General features: G+C 43.2%; 1 protein-coding gene across 5 annotated transcripts in view; it reads left to right on the top strand.

Moving 5' to 3' along the window:
• The window catches only part of camta1a (calmodulin binding transcription activator 1a), a 372,700-nt gene that overhangs the window by 338,379 nt on the left and 12,173 nt on the right, over nt 1-22,148 (top strand). For all 5 annotated transcript variants that reach the window (XM_085782880.1, XM_085782882.1, XM_085782881.1 and 2 more), the window contains exons 11-15: nt 3,220-3,346; nt 4,404-4,538; nt 20,644-20,867; nt 21,033-21,229; nt 21,343-21,421. In XM_085782880.1, coding sequence (XP_085639006.1) covers nt 3,220-3,346; nt 4,404-4,538; nt 20,644-20,867; nt 21,033-21,229; nt 21,343-21,421 — 762 coding nt within the window. The remainder of the gene's footprint in view (nt 1-3,219; nt 3,347-4,403; nt 4,539-20,643; nt 20,868-21,032; nt 21,230-21,342; nt 21,422-22,148) is intronic.

Genomic DNA, 22,148 nt, shown 5'->3' with positions numbered 1-22,148 from the left:
CCTCTGTAGCATAGCTCTGAGCAGCTCCGCCATTCTAAAAGGTAACGAACCTACTGCTAAAACTATAGGGATTATGGCAATGGGCCAATTTGCCAAAATGTTGAACTATCCCTTTAACAGGTTTTTCACATTTGCCTTTTATATGATCAGTCAGTGTGGTGTTGGAACAAGAAAACATACTGTAAAACCTTTGGGATGTTTGATTATCCTTCAACCTGTTATTTCTTGTTCTGTAGATGTTTTACTAAAACTCAATGAACTGAAAATATTGAGCCGTATTTAAAGGTGTTTGTCCAAGTCTCTTTAGTCAGGAGGTTGTACTTTATATACAACAATTCTGTTTATTAGTGTATTCATTCACAGACAAAGAGAAAAGTAATGAGGCAGATGGAGAACTTAAGTTGTAGCTCAAATATAACCACAAATCAGAAAACTTCCTATGCTTCATTGTTGCAGAAAAAAAAGGGCCTGAGAAAAATGTAATCAATATTTTTCTTTCTCCTTATTTTTATTTATGAACAACTGCAGCAGTGGCCACACACACCGTGGCCTCCTCTTCATATTGTTTCTGTTGTAAAAATAATTTCATCACTTGCTTTTATTTCTAGTCATTGAATATTAATCAGACATGACAGTAAACAGCACTGCTCTTTTTTTTTTTTAGTAAAGATGCAAATCGAACATTAGCATAAAGTGTAAGTCCTCCATCAATGAAACTAAACGTGATTTAGAGGTTGGTGCATTAATAGCACAGTGATTTGCATAACTTTTTTTTTTGTTAGATGACCTTAATTATAAAAAGCTTGACAGCCAATTTCATCATTAGATTTAATTTGCCATTATATAAACATGCATTCAGGCAATGTTAAACACATTGTGTGTTGCTGAGTTTTTGTTTATTGTGTCCCTCCACCTGCACTCTTGTGTTTGTAATTCAATGGCAGCTTTTCACATGGCCAAAAAAAAAAAAAAGAAGCCTCATTGATATGATTTACATCCACATTTCAAGCCTAAGTGGAGTGTTTGATGCTCTACTCTAAAGGTAGAGTTTGGCAGCTACTTTTAAATACCATAATTAAAAGTGAAGTGAATAATGAGCACAATGAATGAGTGAAAACTGTGCAAAAGGATTCTTAAATATTGAATCAGTTAGAAATTAAATAAGAATTAAGGAACTGGGAAGTCGGTGGAATTGAAAAATGTACCCGATAGAGATTAATTCACAGGTTACGCTTTTGCAGTCATGACCTTGATGAGATGAGAGGCTCTTCTCATCACTGCAGAGCCAGAGTGAACATGAACAATATACCACCAGTCACATGGAGGTATTAGTAGACGTCTACATGATAGCATACTGCTGCTTGTGAATCAGTCTGGATTCTACAGCATCTATAGCATCAGCTAAATGTTTAAAATATGAATGTAACATAAAAAAAAGGGATAGTTCACCCAAAATGCAAATTTCACTCATTATCTACTCACCCTCATGTCGACTAAGGGTTGGGAGAAGTTTCAGAGTCCTCCGTGCCTTTTTCGAGTTACAGCGGGGCACTGTCATATGACGGAAGCGAACGGAGCTCACTTTTCTTCGTCCAAACAGACACACCAAAAAACATCCAAATACCTCCATACTGTTCGCCTGTAATGTCCCTCTTGTATAGCCCCAACATGAGAAATTGTTCCAAAAAAAAATTAAATAAGTCTATGTTTTAAGCTTGTTTGTAGCGGAAGCTCCCAGTGTCTCAGTTCACTGCTCTGCTGGTGTCACTGACACAAGACAAGACGAGCAGTATGGAGGTATTTGGATGTTTTTTGGTGTGTCTTTTTGGACGAAGAAAAGTGAGCCCTGTTCGCTACCATCATATGGGCATGCAGTGCTGCACGGAGCCCCGCTGTAACTCAGAGAAGGCACGGAGGACTCTGAAACTTCTCCCAGCCCTTAGTGGACATGAGGGTGAGTAGAAAATGAAATGAAATTTGAATTTTGGGTGAACTATCCCTTTAAAGGAGAATTCCGGTCATTTTTGTCCCCTAAATCGTTGTCCTGATGGTCACCTATTGTTGGGAGGAGCAAAAAACGCGACTAAAATTGATGCAGGCAAACCAGAGTTACACCATGGCTACCCGGCGCGAGGGATAGCGACAACGCTAACCTATGGGGGCAATTCTTTCAACCACAACAAACACTCAAAAAACAATCAAATATCTATGGTACATGACTCAAATCCTTATGACACACCACTGAACAGTATAAACTTTGTGTTTTTGCATGTCCCTCACCTCAGATAGCCGAACTCTGAATCATCCTGGAAAGACATTACTATCCGATCGCAGAGCGCCTGCTCTCCCCGCCACAGAAACAAACACTTTTTCCTTGTTGTGATGATTTCTTTACATAAATAAACGGTTGGAGATATTTTGGACATTACCACTGCACTGCTCCACCATTTATTTTTGTAAAGAAATCATCACAACAAGGAAAAAGTATTTGTTTCTGTGGCAGGCAGAAGGCGCTCTGTGATGGGATAGTAATGTCTTTCCAGGATGTTTCAGAGTTCGGCTATCTGAGGTGAGGGACTACATGCAAAAACACAAAGTTTATACTGTTTATACTCAGTATAACCGTACAGTTTATGAGTTCAGTGGTGTGTCATAAGGATTCGAGTCATGTACCATAGATGTTTGATTGTTTTTTGAGTGTTTGTTGTGGCCGGGTAGCCATGGTGTAACTCCGGTTTGCCTGCATCAATTTTAGTCGCGTTTTTTGCTCCCCCCAACACTGGGTGACCATCAGGACAACGATTTAGGGGTCAAAAATGACCGGAATTCTCCTTTAACACTGGAATGTTTCACAAAAACTATAACACTAACAGACATCTTGATATACTGATCAGCAGATCCCCCTGCTCACTTCTCTCTTATGTAATTGTTCACAGCGTTATGATAATGTTGTCGTGGTAATACCCTCCTTCAGCCTCTGGAGGGAAGCAGAACAATTTAATGTCAGGGATGGTTGAGTGTTTTTAGTGAAGTAACAGTGTTTGTCCACATGATGGCAGCAGAGATCAGAACAGAGCAGCTGGTTTCTTCTCCTCTGTGTCGTTCTTATCTCTGCACTCTAGATGGAGTCGTAACAACAGTTGATCGTAATCAGGCTCTTAAACCTTGACTCGGCAGGTGTGTTATGAGTTTGTTTTATCCACTTGTCCTGTTTCTCAGGGTGGAGTCAAGGTGCTGATCACTGGGCCGTGGCAGGAGGCCAGCTCCAACTACAGCTGCCTGTTCGACCAGATCTCAGTCCCAGCCTCGCTCATCCAGCCCGGCGTGCTGCGCTGCTACTGCCCAGGTAACACAGCACAAAGCTCACACATGGGACAAATAACAGGGTTCAGCTCAGCTTTTTTTTTTTAGTTTTTTAGTTTTGTTTTGTCTGTTTGGTAAACTGTTGTAAAAAATTTGTAAAGATTTTACAATTTTTTTAGATGCATTTAATATGTTTTTTTCTTTTGGCCTGGTGTGCTGCTGAGTTGTAGGTTTCTTCATGTGTATCTACCAAATACAGCATTAGCTTTTGGCTATAACGTTGTGTAAGTTCATAGTTTGTAGGCTGATTGCATGCGGATTTAGAAGTTTAAAAGTTAAGTGGATGCTGAGAAGCTAAAACATCTTTTTCAGTTGAATATAAATACTTGTTTGGGAATTATTTTTTAGTACACTATAACGTGTTACTTATTTTATATGACTTTTTTCTCTCTCTCTTTTTTTAATATGTTCGAAATAAAGACTAATCAATCAATCAATCAATCAAAATTGTTTATGTGTCACACCTGTGTGGCAGGTAACACCAACAGGAAGGACTGTCTAGTCTTTTTTCTTGTATTTGTCATTAAATGTGTCTTGCAATCCCATGAGGGATGAATCACAGTGGTGGCATGGCACGAAAATAAAATTCATTCATTCATATAATGTGACTTAAATTAAGATGAGATGAGATATTCCTTTATTTGTCACATAATGGGGAATATATTGGGGAATAGTTTTGCAGCAGCAGACACCAATGAAAGAAGTAAAGAGCACAAATTATAGATGTAAAGCGATAAAAAGCAATATTTGTAAACAGTACGTACGGTCCATTAATGAGTGGAGACTATTATATATAGAGAATATATACACTGTACATTGAGTATAGTTGTCCAATAGTCAGATTGTTCAGGTTATGTTGTGTTGAGCAGTGCTGATTATTATATGATAAATGAGAAAATTCAAATTATATTCATGTTCACACTGACACTAATTGTGCACAGGAAATCAAGCCAGCGATCACTACTCATAGACAGATCTGAGCATGTAGCACTGAGGTGGTGTGAACTGTACTGAGGTCTCGTTACCCTCCGTCTCTGCAGCTCATGACACCGGCCTGGTGACGCTGCAGGTGGCCGTCAGCAACCAGATCATCTCCAACTCCGTGGTGTTTGAGTACAAGGCCCGCGCTCTTCCTTCACTGCCATCATCGCAGCACGACTGGCTCTCGCTGGATGGTACGTCTCTCCTCACTCTTATATCAGCTTAATAACTCTGGCTGTCTGATAACCGACCTTCTCTCTCTCTTCAAATCTCCTGCTGTCCTCTTCATTTTGTAAGAGTGAGACATGACAGGCTAAAATATTGTTACACTTGACACTTGGACTCCTCAGTTTTGAAATGTTTGGCCTATTTTGCTTCCATAAGATAAGATGTCGTCTCTCAGACCAGTGGAAAGAAAACATGGAAACTGTATTTGCACCTGCAGACATTTAACACAACATGCAGCATCATGAACACCATCTGCATCAGGTCATCTCAGGTTTCATTTTAAAGCTTTATTCCTTTGTTTTATTTTATTTTTATACTTTATTCTTCTTTTTCAAAGAGGTGTTGTTCATATATCAGCCATAGCCTGATTCTTAACTTAACTTTATTAATAAAAACGTGGTGAAATATTATTTTAGTGTCTGTTTACAATATTTTCTAATTTATAGAAAGAAAAAGAAAAAAACATTCAAAATTCTCCTCCATAAAAACATTTGACATATGTAATTTGATTGTGCATCATTTGCATATGTAAACATTACATTTCAGAAAAGAAACTTCTTAAAAAACTAACTTATTAACACAAAGAAATATCAAGCTAGTAATCAATTGTTGTACCTTGCCTATATTTTGATTAATGATCTGCTGAAGCATCACACGTTACAAACTTTACCACCTGCCTGGTTTTAAATTAACTTCCCAAAACTTAAGAGTACACATTCATATGCATTAGGACATTATTAAATGTATAGAAAGGTACTGTACCAAAGTGATCTTCCATTTTGCACAGTTATACACATTTACACAGTTTTACACAGTTTGGGCTGAATTTTGGCTTGGATCGGTGTTATCGATCCCTAACCCTATATAACGCTATGTGCCTTCAGTTGTGTATATGATCTTGGATTCAAAATGTTTAGCCCTAAACTGCACTTAAAAACCATCTTATTTGAATCAAGACTATAGCAATTGTTGATTTTTTCCCCCCCTTTTCTCCAGCCCATTAATGTTATCATGATATACATCTCATAACTGTTGTGTTCAGATGTGTTTCATGACACATTTTCACTTCCATCATCATTGGTTTTATTTTTTAGAGCAGGTCAGTTAAATAAAAGCCTCTAGTCTCATCAGCTGTGTAACAATCAGACAATAAGAAGAGCTCTACTTTTGTGTACACAGCAGTGCAGAAGCACTACACTGACGGGTTTTGGGGCATTGGTGTTGTTGTTCATCATTATTTGCGAATAATGTGAAATTTTTCCATGAGTGACCCTGTTAGAGTAACAGAGCGTCTTTGTGGATCAGCATTTTAGAGGTCTCCTACTGATAATCAGAGATGCTGCAGGGCTGGAAAAATTTCCATTCTGTTTAAATTCAACTTAGGTCTGCGAGTGGAGAGACCTACAGTACTGTAGACATGTTCAGCAGAATGTAATGAGAGTGTATAAGCCATTGTATGTCTGTGCGTGCGTGCGTGTGCGTGTTTGTGCTGCTGGGGAAGCAATGCTGCAGTGCTCGAGCATTGACAGGATAAAGTAGGGCACGGGAAAGCACAGGCTCACAGGACAGCTGCATTGCAGACGGCCCTTGAGGGAGTGGGAGTGAGTAATCGAGAGCTGGCGGCTCCCAAACACGGCATTACCAGTGGATCCCTCCGCCATTCATACCCTACTGCCTCACTGGCCCATTCACAGAACCAGTTAAGGAGGAGCTGACTGTCTCAGGGAGAGAAACACAGCCCACCCTATTACCTTACTTATATTAACCCCTTGCCTGCTACCTCGCACTTGGTTTCATTGTAATCTGCAGTCTTTGTGTTTGAGGGATCCACACAGAAATCACTGGCTGCGCTGTAATTTTCACTTTTTAAAGCCCCGCTGTGTAAATTATTCGGCTTTTTATTAGCAAAAATCAAATATTACTTTCATAAATATGTATTTCACTTAAGTCGAATCACATCTGCATACAAATGAAAGCTTTCTCGTACCTTACAATGAGTTGTTACAAGTCGTTACAGTGGCCGACGCACCGAACCGAGGCGGCCATGTTGCATCGCCATTTTTTACGTTGAGTGGCAGCGTGACCATAGGTAACCACGGAAACTCAGCGGAGCTGTCGGCTCGGGGAGAAAGTTTTCCAGGTAGCGCCTGTTAAAACTGTCACCACTGTGTAGTGTGAGGAAGGACGGAAGCGCTGATGTTGCATTCAGGTGCAGTCAGGCAGACGGCCGTCGGAAAGATGGTAAAACGTGGGCCAGGTAAACAATAAGACATCACCATAACAACATATTGTCACACCTGTATTGTTTTGCCTCGTACTGCTGGCGGACCACTTGTTTACATAGACGCTTGTTTATCCTGTTACATGCAGCGTCTGTTGTCTGTCTGACGTCTGCCCGATTTCACGTGAATGCAACATCAAGAATACGTTCCGATATGCAACCGCACCGCTAGATGGGGGTAAAAAATGGGGGACAAAAATATTATTTGTAGAAGCTGAAAATAGCTAAATAAGTAGAAATTCACTTCTACTCCTGAGATGCTCTGATGCTTTAAAGGGACATGACACATAAATATGTCTGTTTGTTTCATACATGTATATACAAATGATGTAACGTTATATCAAGCTTATGTTGCCCCAGGTGAGTTCCTTTGTGTCTGTCTGTGTGAGAGACAGAAAGAGAAAGAGAGAGGGAGGAGGGGGGTTATTGTTTCCTTTGAAATATTTGAAAGTGCCAATCACATACACGTTACTACAAAACAATAGTGTCCCTGCAGGAATTGGATAAAAAACTCTCCCTGTGGCTGAAGCCTGTGTGTGTAGCCTACTATGCGTTTCAGGACCACCGCACTGTGGACAGCGACTCTGGCGCAAAGGCGCACTGTGAAATCCAGGGAGGTTCATAAAGTAGTTTTTTTTTTTCCTGGGTTAAGTAGCTCAGTTTGGAGCTTTGTTTACCTTTTGTAATTACAGACACGTTAAACTGTCCTCTGCGGTAACTATGGACCACGGGACTTGTTTGAGAAGTAGGGCGGGATATAATCACTGTGCACTCATCGACAACGTCCACAGCACAACAGAAGCGCTGCACATCTATTCCAGTAACTGTGTGTGAAGATTCCTGTTTGAGTCCGGACTATAGGGATGTCACAAATAATTATACATTTTCTTGGTCACGGTGTCACGATTATCACGATTATTATGCATTAATTAATTTCACAACACTATGAATGTGTAAAATCAAATGTAGTCAAAATACTATAATTGCGTTAGCCTATTCATTGTTAACACAAAATATTTCAAGTATCTATTAGCCTAATATTTGACCAATTGGGGAAGTGTTTTAAAGGTCATAAATTGTCATCGTTTATGTAGCCTATTGTTTTTTGTTTTGCTTTGTTTTTAAATACAAATGACACTAACATTTAAATTCCTACCAATTCCATGTTACATTAGTTAAATGGACCAGTATCTGAACATTTACCTTTATTTTGGCGCACATCTACCGATACGGTTCCGACATAATCTTTTTGGGGAAGTGACGGTATTTAGGAATCTTACGATTAATTAATTGTGGCGTTTAATACCACGATTAATTGTGAAAGCAAGTAATTGTGACATCCCTATAAATAAGTCCAGACTGTAGAAAACTCCCAGCCCTGAACCCCTCCGGCCGGTCACCGGATCGACTCCAGGCTGCCTGACACCATACGTGACATGGACTACGTGCGTTAGGCTGTAATGTCAAGAGTCCGCAGCGGTGTGTGTGTCTATGTGTGTGTTGTAGCCCCACGTACAGCTTTGTGAGTTTCTTCTCCAATGGAAGACTCACTGTGCTATGATGTGCTAATGGCACAGCTGCCTGCCTGCCTTGATTTGTCATAATGCAGAGTGGGGGAAGGGGCGCTTTTCTCTGCAGCACTGCAGGTAACGGAGCCATGGGCAGGACAAGAAGAAACGCTGTCGGAGCTGCAGAGCTGCTCACCCACCGACCGACCGACCGTCCGTCCGCCCCAATAAGTCCCTCAGCTCAAAACCCCACGAACCCCGAGCGAGCCGGGAGAGGTTCGCCGGGATCTGCCAAATTCTACAGCCCCGCATAGCGGCAATAGAGACTGTTAGTGAAAGGAGGGGAGGGAGGGGGGCTGTGAGGGGGAGAGGAGAGGAGAGGAGAGGAGAGGCGCGTGTTGACAGTAGTGGCTGAGCCCCAACCACACCGGCGTGACAAACGGCAGACCGTGTACACACAATGCAGGAGCGGGAGGAGTGGGCGTGTTTGGGGGTAAACAAACATGCTAAACTACCGCAAAACAGAGCGGGGTCTGGTCTGGTCTGGTCTGGTCTGGTGGTCTGGTCCGGGGCTGGAGGAGCCGAATCCGGTCGTAGTGTTTTTGAATGAATGGTCGTAGCAGCAGGACTTCCTCCGGTACACGCGTCGAGTAGACAAAAAAACAACATCAATTATTATTATTATTTCTACTAATATTATTACCGTCATTATCAAAAGGGGGCAAATTTAAATTTACCAACAATAACAGTTTAAGGAGGAGCGGGACTACGGCTCGCGCGGAGGAAGGAAGGAAGCAGCGAACGGGAATTAGGGCGTCTGTTTACCGGCGGCACGTGCGCACAACGTCTCCTAGCAGCGGTATTTGTCATTTTACTGCAGGCTGCTCTAACAGCGACTACTAGAAACACTGGGAAAGTGTGTATGTGTGTGAGGTGAAACAAGTGAAGAGGAGGAGGAGAAGGAGGAGGAGGGGGCTATTAGAGGAAGAAGAGTAGTGAGCGGTCTTCCTCCCTCTCTCTCTCTCTCTTTCTCTCCCTCTCTCTCTCTCCTCACGTCGCTCTCTTTCCCTCACTTTGTTCTATTGTTGACGAGTGCTCTGTTGAGACTGAGATTCAGTCTACACACCAAGGATATATATTTTTTTTCTCCATTGTGTTTTTTCTTCCTCCGTATAAGAGCATGCAGTGAGTCTGACCGTCAGACTGAGAGAAGGGGGCTAAACTGCACGTTGAGTGAAATGCAGCTTTGGTTGTTGGACTCCTCTGGGTCAGGATGCCACTGAATGACACCTGCATTTCCTAAAAGACAAAAAGAGGCAGTCTTTTTATTTTTATTTTTTCTGGACTCTACCAATGGAAAATAAAATAGAAGGTTAGAAGTGTTAAGTTCAACCTATATGGCTGTAGTGCTGTGCTGTGTTTGTGTTTGTGTTGTGTTTGGGACTGTTTCATTCTTTTATATCTATTGTGTGTTGTTGCCTTTCTGGTCTGAGTCAGTCTGTGTCACAAGAAGTTAAAGTTCCACGTTTTTCTTTTTGGATTTATATATTTTTTTCCCTCGCCCCGCATGCTGAGCTGAGCTGAGCTGCTTCTCTCTGTGTCTCTGTTGCTGTAGCGGAGTTGGAAACAAAATAAGTCTTGTGTTTTTTTTTTTTTGGCCACATGCTTCTCTCTCTCTCCATGTGATTCTGCCTCATTGCAGAACAAGCGGAGAGTTTGATGTTCATAGTAGGCTAAAGCAAACTCCTGACTCACGACAAGTGCTCAGGAAAAAAAAAAGAAGAAAAAAAATCAAGAGGCACACTCATCAAGATGCGTTCACTGACCAAATATTTCATGGAGGAGGAAGTTCACTCACAGCTTGTTTCTTCCTAAAAGTCTTGGGGACTTTTGTCTAAAGATGACAGGTCGGCAAGTGGCTGGTTTCTCGGTTGAAGCAGCACTGTGTCCACTCGTGTCTCGTGTCTTTACGCTGCGAGCTGAGCTGAGCTGCGAGTGCTGTTTCACGTGGTGTTGTTCAAAGTACTGGTAGTTGCTCCTGTGTCTATAGCGCATTGGAGTCTTGTCGCAGCCCTGAGTGTTGCTCAGGTTAACGGGGCCACCGTGTCTCTGCTGCTGCTGCTGCTGCTGAAAGCATCACACTTGTGCGTCTTTCTGTCGTTTGCTCGGTCGGTTTGCCCACCTCGGGGTCCTGACCATAACAACAGCGTGGACTCATTAAGTAATTAAGGCGCAATTAACACAAATATTCAGGCGTCGCTACTGTACCAGCAGCAGAACCACAGAGTGCTGCTGCTGCTGCTGCCGACTACAACTTCCAGCTGCACGGATCCGTCTTCACTTCAGCCTCGTTTTAGTGTCCAGTCGGAGGTTTCCAGAATATTTAAAGCGAGACAGCTGCAGATATACATTTATCTACCTGTTGCTCGTCTGTGAAGTTCAGTTTTCTTATAGAGAAGAAGCTCCATTGCCTGTATAATAATAATAACCTCCAGTATACAAAGTTGCACAGTCTTTTAGATAATGTTATGCAAGTGTTGGATGAATCATGCTTGTTTGATGTTACAGGTGTAAAGCACGTGCATTCATAGCAGTATTCACCAAGCACCTCTTGTCTTGTGGTTGCTTTCATGCAAAGTGGTTTATTACAGTATAATTGGCAGGAGCAGTTTGTGTTTTGGCTGAACTTCACTTAATCACGTTATTAGTTGTTGCTGTAGTGCTGCTGCTGCTGCTGCTGCTGCTGCTGCTGCTGCTGCTGGTGTCAGCAGTGTAGCTGCAGTTGTAGTAGTAGTTGTGTGTTTGCTGCAGAAGCAGCAGCATGGGCAGCAGCGCTAATACTGATCATTTAACTTTGGTACCAGTTTTGCCATATACAGCCCCAAATAAAACACCCCACTGAACACTATAGGTGTGAGTACATACTGAATGTGAGTGCATTTGGGGATACATGGGGCTTAGAAAACACATTTCCCCCCCAGGAACAATAAAGACTGGTTATCTCTATCTGTCTATCTCACTATCTCTGAAAAGTTATATTATTGTATAATAGTTGTAGCTAGTGCACTGATAATATTAAAAAATAACAGCAGTATAATGTCTTGTCCTGTTATCAGCTGGTGCTGTACCCATGGTATTGATAACAGGAGCGCTGTCAATAGTAGTAGTTCTAGCACCAGCAGCCGTGATGTGGGAATGCTTACACCTGGAGGTGATGGATCAGCCCAGACAAGACGGTTTAAAGAGACAGCAACGTTTTAAAGAGAAGCAGTCATTTGGAGGGAGCACATTATTTTTAGTTTCCTCTAGTTTCCCAGAATTATATGAAATGGCCTCAATCAAGACCCTCAACTCTTGGTGAGTCACATGGTGGCAGTTTATTTATCCCACCTGATCAATTCACCACTTCATTTAATAGTGGGCAGGCAGATGATCTAATGTTATCATATTTAATAGTTGTGCAGTGGATTTGACCTTTTTGAAGCTTATTATGTGTAGTTTGTAGGTGGGACTATGTGTGTTTTTTTGTTGAGCCTTGGGCAGTTTCGAAGCTACAGTCTGTGGTATGGATTTGGTTACATTATGCAGTGCATCAATCAGAATATGTCAATGCTGTGATTTGAATTGTGCGTGTGCACCTCTGCCCTAATAAGACCCCATAAAGAATAAGAATATAATGTGTTTTCCACTATTCTCAGCTAATTGTGCCATATATATAAATAACTACAATCAAGGAAAAGTATGATATGATGTTAGCTTTGCATTTGTGGGTCAGAGTCAGCTACATCCTGTGTTCTGCTGCATCCATCTGAGTTGACATAAGATAAAAAAATATATATATAGAAAAGAAAATATAGAAAATCAAGTGGAGTAATATATATAGTCTCACACAAAGCAACTTGTATCACATTGAAGATCAAAAGGCTGAAAGTTTCAGGTCACAGTAGTCACTTGCTTCTTTTGTGTCATCAGTTGTAGAGTATAATTGTTGCTACAGTATTCTGTAGATTGTATCCCAGTATATAACCAAAGACTGGAATATGTGTCTAAGTATAAAGTATTAAAAAAATAAATATATAAATAAAAAAACGACTGAGAGAAAGAAAAAAAAGGAGAACAGCTTGAGAATCCTGTGAATGCATTCGCTCTATCTGTGTTGTCTTACTATTAATGGAAAGCTTTGGAGACGTCCTGTCCCTTGGGCCGTGGTGTTTTATATCAGATTGATTCATCTTTGAAATTATTTCTCCACTCATCTCTCATTTGCACTCCCAGCTGCAGCTCATGTGTCAAGCAGTATATAATCCCTTATGCAAATAGGAAGCTAATGATATGTACGCATTTCTGTATCAATTGAACACCTATTTAAAAAAATAAAAAAAAATCAAACTAACCCACTTTCCCAGACAAAAAGCCAATACCGCATCAGTCTATTAGCGTGATAGCAGATGACAGTAAATCCCCATGGCGTGCACTCTTGGCATTTTACCTACAATGTGACGATGTGTATCTATTCAGCGTTCACAATGTACTCACATTGACCTATATAGCTGGGCAAATGCCAGTAGGTTAAGAGCTGCTTCACCTTTGTGGCAGAACAGAAGAGTATCATTCAAGCGCTGTGACCTTTGTTTGCAGTTATTAAACTTCAGTACATGGTGGAGAGTAAATGTTTGCTTTGCGGAAACTACAGTAGTTGGATTCAGATTTGATATATGGTGCATAATGTTTCCTGATCTAAATATCACAGTTGTTGCAGTTGTAATCTGTTTTAAGAATGCAAGAAAAACATAGCAGAGATGCAGGTTAGGGTTGAACTTATCGGTGTGTTCATGAAGGATTTCTGTTGATGTGCAAATTATTGTCAAAATGACTGATGAAATGATTACGGATTTAGGACCAGGTCACAAAAATTGTGAGGAATCTAAATGCAAAAGTGTTAACAGGTGAAGTTTAAAGGGACATTGTGTAACTTCTCCTGTTATCTATTCACGAAAATCGATTATTTGGTTCAAAAGTCTGTTTTTCATTAATCAGTAATCCCCCCCATCAACAAACTGAAGTGTTCCTTTCAGGTCTGAATTTGCCGTTCATATCATTCATATCTACATGGAGCGGGTAAGCTCGGTGCTGGCTGCCATGTGGTGTCGCCATGTTTTTACGTTCAGTGGCAGCGTGACGGTAGGAAACCACGGAAACTCAGCGGAGACACCGGAGCTGTCGGCTCAGGTCGAGGTGGCGTCTGTGAAAAGTCACCGCGGTAACGCAGTGAGGAGGAATGGAGCGTTACACTGATGCTGCATTCACCTGCAGTCGGGCAGACGGCCGTCGGTAACAAACCAGATGTAATTTTAGTCACAGAAGTCGAGAGAAAGCCAGTAAAACGTGGGTCAGGTAAACAATACGACATCGCCATGACAACATATTGTCACGGTATTGTTTTGCCTCGTGCTGACAGACCACTTGTTTACATAGAGGCTTGTTTATGCCGTTACATGCATCTGCCGTCTGCCCAATTTCAAGTGAATGCAGCATGAAAAATACGATTGAGTTGCTTGCGATATACAACCGCAACGCTAGATGGGAGTAATTCCTACACAATGTACCTTTAAGTAAAGTATGAACCTGCAGTAGCCGGTCTATTTGCCATTCTTGTGTTTTTTTTTAGTGAGGGGTGTGTGTGAGTGCAGGTTCTCTCCGTGTCTGAGGGGTTTCCCTCCAGGTAATCCAATTTCCTCCGACAGTCCAAACACTCACGGGTCAAGCACACTGGAAACTCTAATTTACCCCAACGTGAGCCTGTGAATGTGAATGCATTTGTCGATTTGTGTGTGTGTTTGTGTGTGTGTGTGTGTGTGTTAGCCATGTGGTGAACTGACGAACTGTCCAGGTTGCACCCCCCCCCCCCCCCCGCAACTCTGAACAGGAAAAAGCAGTAGAACAGCAGATGGATGGATTGAATGGTTCAAATAGATTTGATGCCATAATAACGAAGACGTCTTTGTCTCGTACAATATTAATGTTTGAACACTCAGGACGCTCAGTTTTTATCTTAGAGAATTCAAAAGGAAAGGAAAAAACGATAATAGAGGAGCAAACCCACAACCAGTCATTACACTTCTGTCAAGTGAAGTCGGCCTGATCACCACACACCCATGTGTTCCAGCTGTGAGGGCTGCTGCCAGATGGCCTGGCCCCCTTCCTCTGTATTGTCACAAATACCAGGCCCTGTCAGTCAGCTCACACACAGAGACCCGGCTGGCCTCCGGTCCTTCCACTGAGCTGCATGTGAAAAGTTGATTGGCTGTGGAGAGATAATGAGGTCCAGCAGTAAATTGATTGGCATGAACACAAGCAGAGGTTGAGAAGTGAGGATTAAAGATGTCCTCCCACACTCTCTTTTCCGGAGTTCACTCTATGAATACGTGTGTTAAAGCCACTCCAGGATAAAAGATGAGTTTGCCTTTTTCAATAAAGAATACAGTCTGCGATGGCTGAGGACGCAGAGAAACTGTTTCTTGAGCTAAAACCAGAAAAAAAAAAACAGACACTCAGTGATTCTTTTCAGTCTATATTATTTGTCTACGACCCTGACTGCGGCTGTGTGTTGATAACGCAGACTGTTCAGCAGTCTTCTTGTACTTGAACTCGGTATTTTACTGGTCCAAGGATGGAAATAAAAAAATAAAAAAAGGTGTTTGTGTGCACAAGCACCCACACGTTTCCAAGATAACGGGGCGCCAATAATAGTTCTCCTCTCTTGCCCTCATCCTTGACATTTCCGAGCGGGGACAGACAAGCTGCTTTTCGCCGTCCACTAACCCTGCTGAAAACCTCCGACCCGTCTCCGCAACAACTTCTGTCCTCTCTCCATCACCTTCGTCCTGTCCTGTCCTCTCGTCTCATCTCATCTCGCTTCATCCTTGCCCTGTCCTTACCTGTAATCTCTCCTGCTGTCTTCTTCCTCCCTTCAGCCTGTTCTCACTCCCACCGTGCTCCACTGCGTGTCAATGAACAGCCCCTGTCCTTCCCCGTCCCTTGTCCGTCTGTACGCTATGTCAACCTGTCTCATGAGGAGCTGCTGCTGACATGTCCCGCAGATGAGCTAGATCACACGGGACCAGAGCTGTGAAGCCATGTGGGTCCAAAAAAAAAAAAAAGCCCTATTGCTATTGCACATCTAGCCAGATCCGGGGTCCTCTCTGATTCCCTCCCATGTCCTCTGACGGACGTTAATACGAAACAACAGTGACACAGAGGAGTCATCGCAACTAAAGAGACACTTCTCTGACTCTGCAGAGATCGGGCACAGTAAATATATCACAGTACTGCTGCTGTGGCTCATGTGCAAAAGTGCTCTAAATGTGTTTCCTCTAAGGAGCCCGGCTTCTTTATCTATATTACAGGAGCAGGTCACAGGCCAGCGTCTGGTGGGTCCCACAGAGGACACGCAAGAAATTTACTGTAATGAGAGTCGGTCCCAAGGCGAGCGGCAAAATTACTAATTTGGGTTATGAGTCGTAAAAGTTCAAGACCTTTGGCTCAGAGTCTTACATGTGTTTTTTCTTCACATTCTTGATACATGGTGTCACTTTATTTATTTTATTGCTAAGGCAACACTTACTCTATTAAAGCTACATTGTGTAGGAATTACTCACATCTAGCGTTGCGGTTGTATATCGCAAGCAACTCAATCGTATTTTTCATGCTGCATTCACGTGAAACTGGGCAGACGTCAGTCGGACGACAGCCGCTGCACGTAACGGCATAAACAAGCCTCTATGTAAACAAGTGGTCCGTCAGCACGAGGCAAAACAATAAACGTGACAATATGTTGCCATGGCGATGTGGTATTGTTTACCTGACCCACGTTTTACCGGCTTTCTCTCGACTTCTGTGACTAAAATGACATCTGGTTTGTTACCGACGGCCGTCTGCCCGACTGCAGGTGAATGCAGCATCAGTGTAACGCTCCGTTCCTCCTCACTGCGTTACCGCGGTGACTTTTCACAGACGCCACCTCGACCTGAGCCGACAGCTCTGGTGTCTCCGCTGAGTTTCCGTGGTTTCCTACCGTCACGCTGCCACTGAACGTAAAAACATGGCGACACCACATGGCAGCCAGCACCGAGCTTACCCGCTCCATGTAGATATGAATGATATGAACGGCTAATTCAGAGCTGAAAGGAAGACTTAAGTTTGTTGATGGGGGGGATTACTGATGAATGAAAAACAGACTTTTGAAACAAATAAACGGTTTTCATGAATAGATAACAGGAGAAGTTACACAATGCCCCTTTAAAGCGTGGTGTTATCCCGTCTTCTCCAGGCGTTCGTCCCACAGGTGAGAGAGGTGGTGCTCGCACTTCTACGGGAGGAGACAGATCATTTAGCAACATAGTCGTCGGTGTAATTTCAAAAAGCACACTCCAATTGTTATGTAACAGACTGTACAGAAAGAAAAAAAAAAAAAAAAGACATCATCATTCACTCTTACCTGTTAGCTGCTCTCATTAAAACAACCCCCGGTAGAGTCCACTCTGTGCTCCACAGGATAACCCACACCACAGATGAGATTTTATGGAGCTTGAAAGTCAGTGTATGTTTTTTTTAATACCAGAGAGTTCTCTCTCTCTCTCTCTCTTTTGTATTTTTTATATTCAATTTGGACGGGGAGAGTTAGCGAGGGTCCAAGTCCTGCAGGGGGAATACGGCAACAAAAGCACAAGAGGGGAAAGATATCTAATAAATCTCCACAAGAGAGGGAAAGTGGGGCTGATCCACGGAAAACTTTGGAAGACGGACTCGCGTCTTGACAGCTGTAATTTTTACACCTCGGATGACTAATCACCTTTTCGTTCAAGTGTTTTAAAAATCATAATGAGTGATGCTCTTTTCTTTTCTTTTCTTTCTTTTTTTTTTACACCTTGCTGCTTGTTTTAAAATTAGCTCGTCGTCACAGTCTACCCTCAAATGTGTGAGAGTGACCACGTCGTCTGCTGCCACACACCGTCACAAGGGAGTAAACCGGGGAGGGGAGTGGGCGTCCGTCCGTCCGCCGCGTCACCGTGTTGTTACAGTTCTGTTTGGCTGCCCACCTCCCCCTGTCTCCTCCCCCTCTCTCTCCTCCCACTCGTCTCTCCCCGTCCCCCATCCTCCCTCTGCAGTGGACGTGCATCGCATTTGGAGCAGCAGGCAGCAGGTGGAGATGACATCATCTGCACTGCAGCACACTGCAGCACTGGGTCTGAACAAAGACATGTCAGCCTACCGCTAACTATCCCCCCACCGTCTCTCTTGCTCTCTCTCCCTCTCTTTCTCTTTCTCTTTCTTCATCTCTCTCTTGTCTACGTCTTTCCCCACCTGTAAGCCGTAAGAGGGAGAGAGGGAGAGCAAAGCCTTGTAGCGGGGCAGGTTGTAGTGCTGTGACCTATCTCAGCCCTCTGACTCCCCTCTCAGTCTGGAACAGCCTCTCAACTCTTCACCTCAAGATGGTTTTCCCCCCCCTCACACATCGGAGAAAACCCTCTGCGAAACATTCAACCTCCTTGATATGAGAGCGATCTGCTGATCTGACAGCACGCGGGGAATCGAAGGCAGATCCCCCCCCCTTCCATTGATTGATGGGTCTCCATTATTCCCAGCGCAGCGTGTCGTGTCGTGTCGTGTCGTCGCTGAAAGCAGAAAAACAGACCATAGAGAGAGAGAGACACATAATGTTTTGCTGTGTGTTCCTGCGATAGCGGTGACTTGACCTCTTTTACAGTGGCTTATAGGAGGTTGGGCTGTGACATTAGCTCTCCGCTGAGTCCCTGAGCCGTGACTGCCAAGACGACACCGTAAAAGCGCAAAATGTCACCGGGTCGTGCTGTGAAGGCTCCCCCACTTAGAGTCATTAGGTCTCCACCTTAAGGCGTCAACACTGAGAGTCGGCAAAGTACACAAAAGCACAGCACAAGAAGATTTATGGACTCTATTTTTTCATTGTTTGCCTTTCTCTCACCATTTTTTCTTTTTTTTTTTTTTTTTTGCTGCTGCTGTACTGAGTCCTTCTCCTCCCCTTCATCAATAAGCCAATAGCACGCAGGCAGACCATACACACACACAGCCATGTTCCTGTCGCCTAGTTACCGCTCGGCAGCAGGTTGCCACAGAAACGGCCTCATAGTGGCTAAATGGGGAATGCTAATGCAGTCTTCTATACTCCCTGCTGCAGTGGGCTCTCTGTGCCCATCCCATCCCTCTGTCTGTACACAGCATACCTTGTATATGTGTGTGTGTGTGTGTGTGTGTGTGTGTGTGTGTGTGTGTGCGCACACAGACTCACAAGTGTTTGTTGTTTTTTAGTGTCTAGGTGAGTGTCTGGGTGTGTGAGTGTTTGTGTTTGGCGATGGGATGGGATGGGGGGGATTTTCCTAAATCCTTGTGTCTTATAATCTCACATGAACCTATTAGAGCAAGTTTAAACCACAGTGTTTATAAGTGTTTGGACTTTTCTTTTTTTTATATATATAATTACCCAAACACATTTTGTGCAAAGAGCAAAACCCACATTTACCAATTTTCCAGTTAAACACATTTTTTGTGTGTGCTTGTTTCCGATGCAGATACTGTATGTTTGGTATTTAGAAGTCATTTGCTCTGCCCTTTGCTCGCCCAGGTCTTGCATTATGCAGCGCGTTCTATATCCTGACATAGAAAATAGATTTCCTTGTAGCAAGGATGAAACTTTGAGCGGATACGACGACAACAACGACCCATAAAACTACTTTGACATACATGTACTGAGCAGTAGCTGCATGTAAACACTCCCCGAGCCTCATAGCACCTCCATCCATCCATCCATCCATCCATCCTGATGTATGGAGAGGCCGGGGGTTTTCAAGGACTGTGTGGATAGGTTTAAGTTGTGATTGATTCGGTCGTGGTCTTCCTACCATACAGGCTCATGATGGAGCAAAGGGGTGGGCAGGGACATCTTAGGTCATAATAGGCTGTAGTTAATCAGGTGGAGAGCGCCTTCAGCTGCAAGAGCGTGTCTGAAGCCCTGTAAGAAAAGGGTGGACACATTTAACATGCCCCCACTCATTGGCCAATCATTCAAACCTGTATTATATCCTGCTGCGGCTGCGTTTGAGTGGTGGAGGAGAGATGGCGGCAGGAGCCATTAGAGGATGATTGATGGGCCTTAAAGGTTATTTTAGTAAAGCCAATTGTTTTGATGAAGTTAATGATTGATGCTATTTCGTTCTCATTCTGGGGAGATTAATAATGATTATCAGGGTTTTGTGTATTGTAGCTGAAAGTAGGAAATTAACTTGCCATCAGCTTTGTAGTATCCCCAGAAAAAAATTTGTTTAAAGGGACATTGTGTAACTTTTAACTCCTGTTACCTATTCACGAAAATCAATTATTTGGTTCAAAAGTATGTTTTTCATTAATCAGTAACCCCCCCATCAACAAAACAACAAACAAAGTGTTCCGGTAAGCTCTGATTTGCCGTTCATATCATTCATATCTACATGGAGCGGGTAAGCTCGGTGTGCGGTAACGCAGTGAGGAGGAATGGAGCGTTACACTGATGCTGCATTCACCTGCAGTCGGGCAGACGGCCGTTGGTAACAAGATGTCATTTTAGTCATAGAAGTCCAGAGAAAGCCGGTAAAACGTGGGTCAGGTAAACAATACGACATCGCCATGACAACATATTGTCACGTGTATTGTTTTGCCTCGTGCTGACGGACCACTTGTTTACATAGAGGCTTGTTTATGGCTGTCGTCCGTCTGCTGTCTGCCCAATTTCAGGTGAATGCAGCATGAAAAATACGATTGAGTTGCTTGCGATATACAACCGCAACGCTAGATGGGAGTAATTCCTACACAATGTACCTTTAATGATTGATGCTATTTCACTCTCATTCTGGGGAGATTAATAATGATTATCAGGGTTTTGTGTATTGTAGCTGAAAGTAGGAAATTAACTTGCCATCAGTTTTGCAGTATATCCCCAGTAAAAAAAAAGAGTTTAATACAAGTTGTTGATTGCATGCCTCATGATGTTAAGCCCCCAAGTCACTGCGACAGACTCAGCGTTGCTCTGAGCAACATATTTAGTACAGCTTGTGGTGCATATTGTGTGATAATTTGTCTTGTCAGGATGCAAGGTTGTTTGTGCTGGTAACAGCAAAGACAAACATCTTTCTTCTTTTTTTGCACACTGGATGCTGACCTGTTCTTCTTCCTCTTCTTCTTCTTCTCCTTGTGTCCCACTGTTTTGTCCAGATAACCAGTTCAGAATGTCTATCCTGGAGCGCTTGGAGCAGATGGAGAGGAGGATGGCAGAGATGGCCAGCCACCAGCAGTCGAGCAGTGCAGGGAGTGGCGGAGCTGGGGGAGGAACAGGGGGGACAGGGGGAGGTGGAGGTGGAGGGGGAGGAGGAGGAGGAGGCGGCGGAGGTGGAGGAGGAGGAGGTGGAGGGGGAGGCAACAACAACAGCCAGTCACAGGTAAAAGAAAAGGAAACGCCACATCACGCTACAATACATACATGTGACATCACGCAGCAAGCATTGATGGACTGAGAAATTACTCATTCTCATTGTTGTTGTTGTTAGAGAGAAAGAAAAAATAATACAACAACCAATAACGCCTGGCTCTTTTGTTTATGTGAGTGTGTATCTGGCCAGATGCAAGCGAGCAGCTCCTTCGAGAGCCGAGTGGTGGTGGTCTGCGAGAAGATGATGAGCAGAGCCTGCTGGGCCAAGTCCAAACATTTAATCCACTCCAAGACCTTCAGAGGCATGACACTCCTCCACCTGGCAGCGGGCCAGGGCTACGCCACCCTCATCCAAACACTCATCAAGTGGCGGTGAGAACAAAATACTCAAGATACTGTTAGAGTGGTGCTCCGGGTTTGTAATTGGTGCACACACAAACACTAAGTGGCTGCGAGTTGCTGATTGTTTTCTCTCCTCCATTCAGCACCAAACACGCCGATAGTATCGATTTGGAGTTAGAAGTGGACCCACTGAATGTGGATCACTTCTCCTGCACACCTCTGGTAAGAGTCAAGTCCATCCTCACAGCCGTAATGAGGAAAATCCTGGTTTGTGTGATGTGTTGCGAGTGAGTTTAAAGGTAGGGTTGGAGATCCTATTCTGGAGCATTTTTTTTTTACTAAATAGTTTGAAATCCTTTTCAGACTCCGATTGCAACTAATTAATTAAATGCTTCCTCGCAAAAATGAAAAAAGTCAGTCACCTGCGGGATGGACAATCCTGTAAAAACACCATCCAATCATGAACAAGATGTTCAAGTCAATTGGATCGTGATGTGTCAATTGCGTGTTCCTGTGCTCTGAAGGCGTGGCCCCAGAGAGCAGCTCTAGGAAATGGGCTTGGTCTTTTGACTTGTGTATTTTCAAAATGTGGCCTGCTAGAACCGTTTTTCCAGGATCTCCAACCTTACCTTTAAAGGAATAGTTCACCAAAAAATGAAATTAAGTCATACTGACTCCGGAGTAGTTTTTTATTCCTCAAAGTGCAGGAGACCCGGGAGGCCGGTTCGTAGTCCAACGAAAACTTTATATGAGAGTAATAGGGCCACAGGGACACAAAAAGGTCCATAAAGCTACACAAAAACCTTGTAATATTCCTCCACACTGCTCGTCCACTGCAATCCAAGTGTCCTGAAGGGATATAGTCCAGAGTTTACTTGAAATTACATAATTTAGGACATTTTTACAGCCTGAACAGTCCTGTATTGAATTTTCCTGGGGCGCGCTCTCA

Source organism: Trachurus japonicus, chromosome 7 (assembly GCF_045865225.1).
Source record: "Trachurus japonicus isolate A0001 chromosome 7, Traja_1.0".
NCBI classification, from domain to species: Eukaryota; Metazoa; Chordata; class Actinopteri; order Carangiformes; family Carangidae; genus Trachurus; species Trachurus japonicus.
Note: the sequence above shows the minus strand (reverse complement) of the source record. Positions and strands in the feature narration are given on the sequence as shown.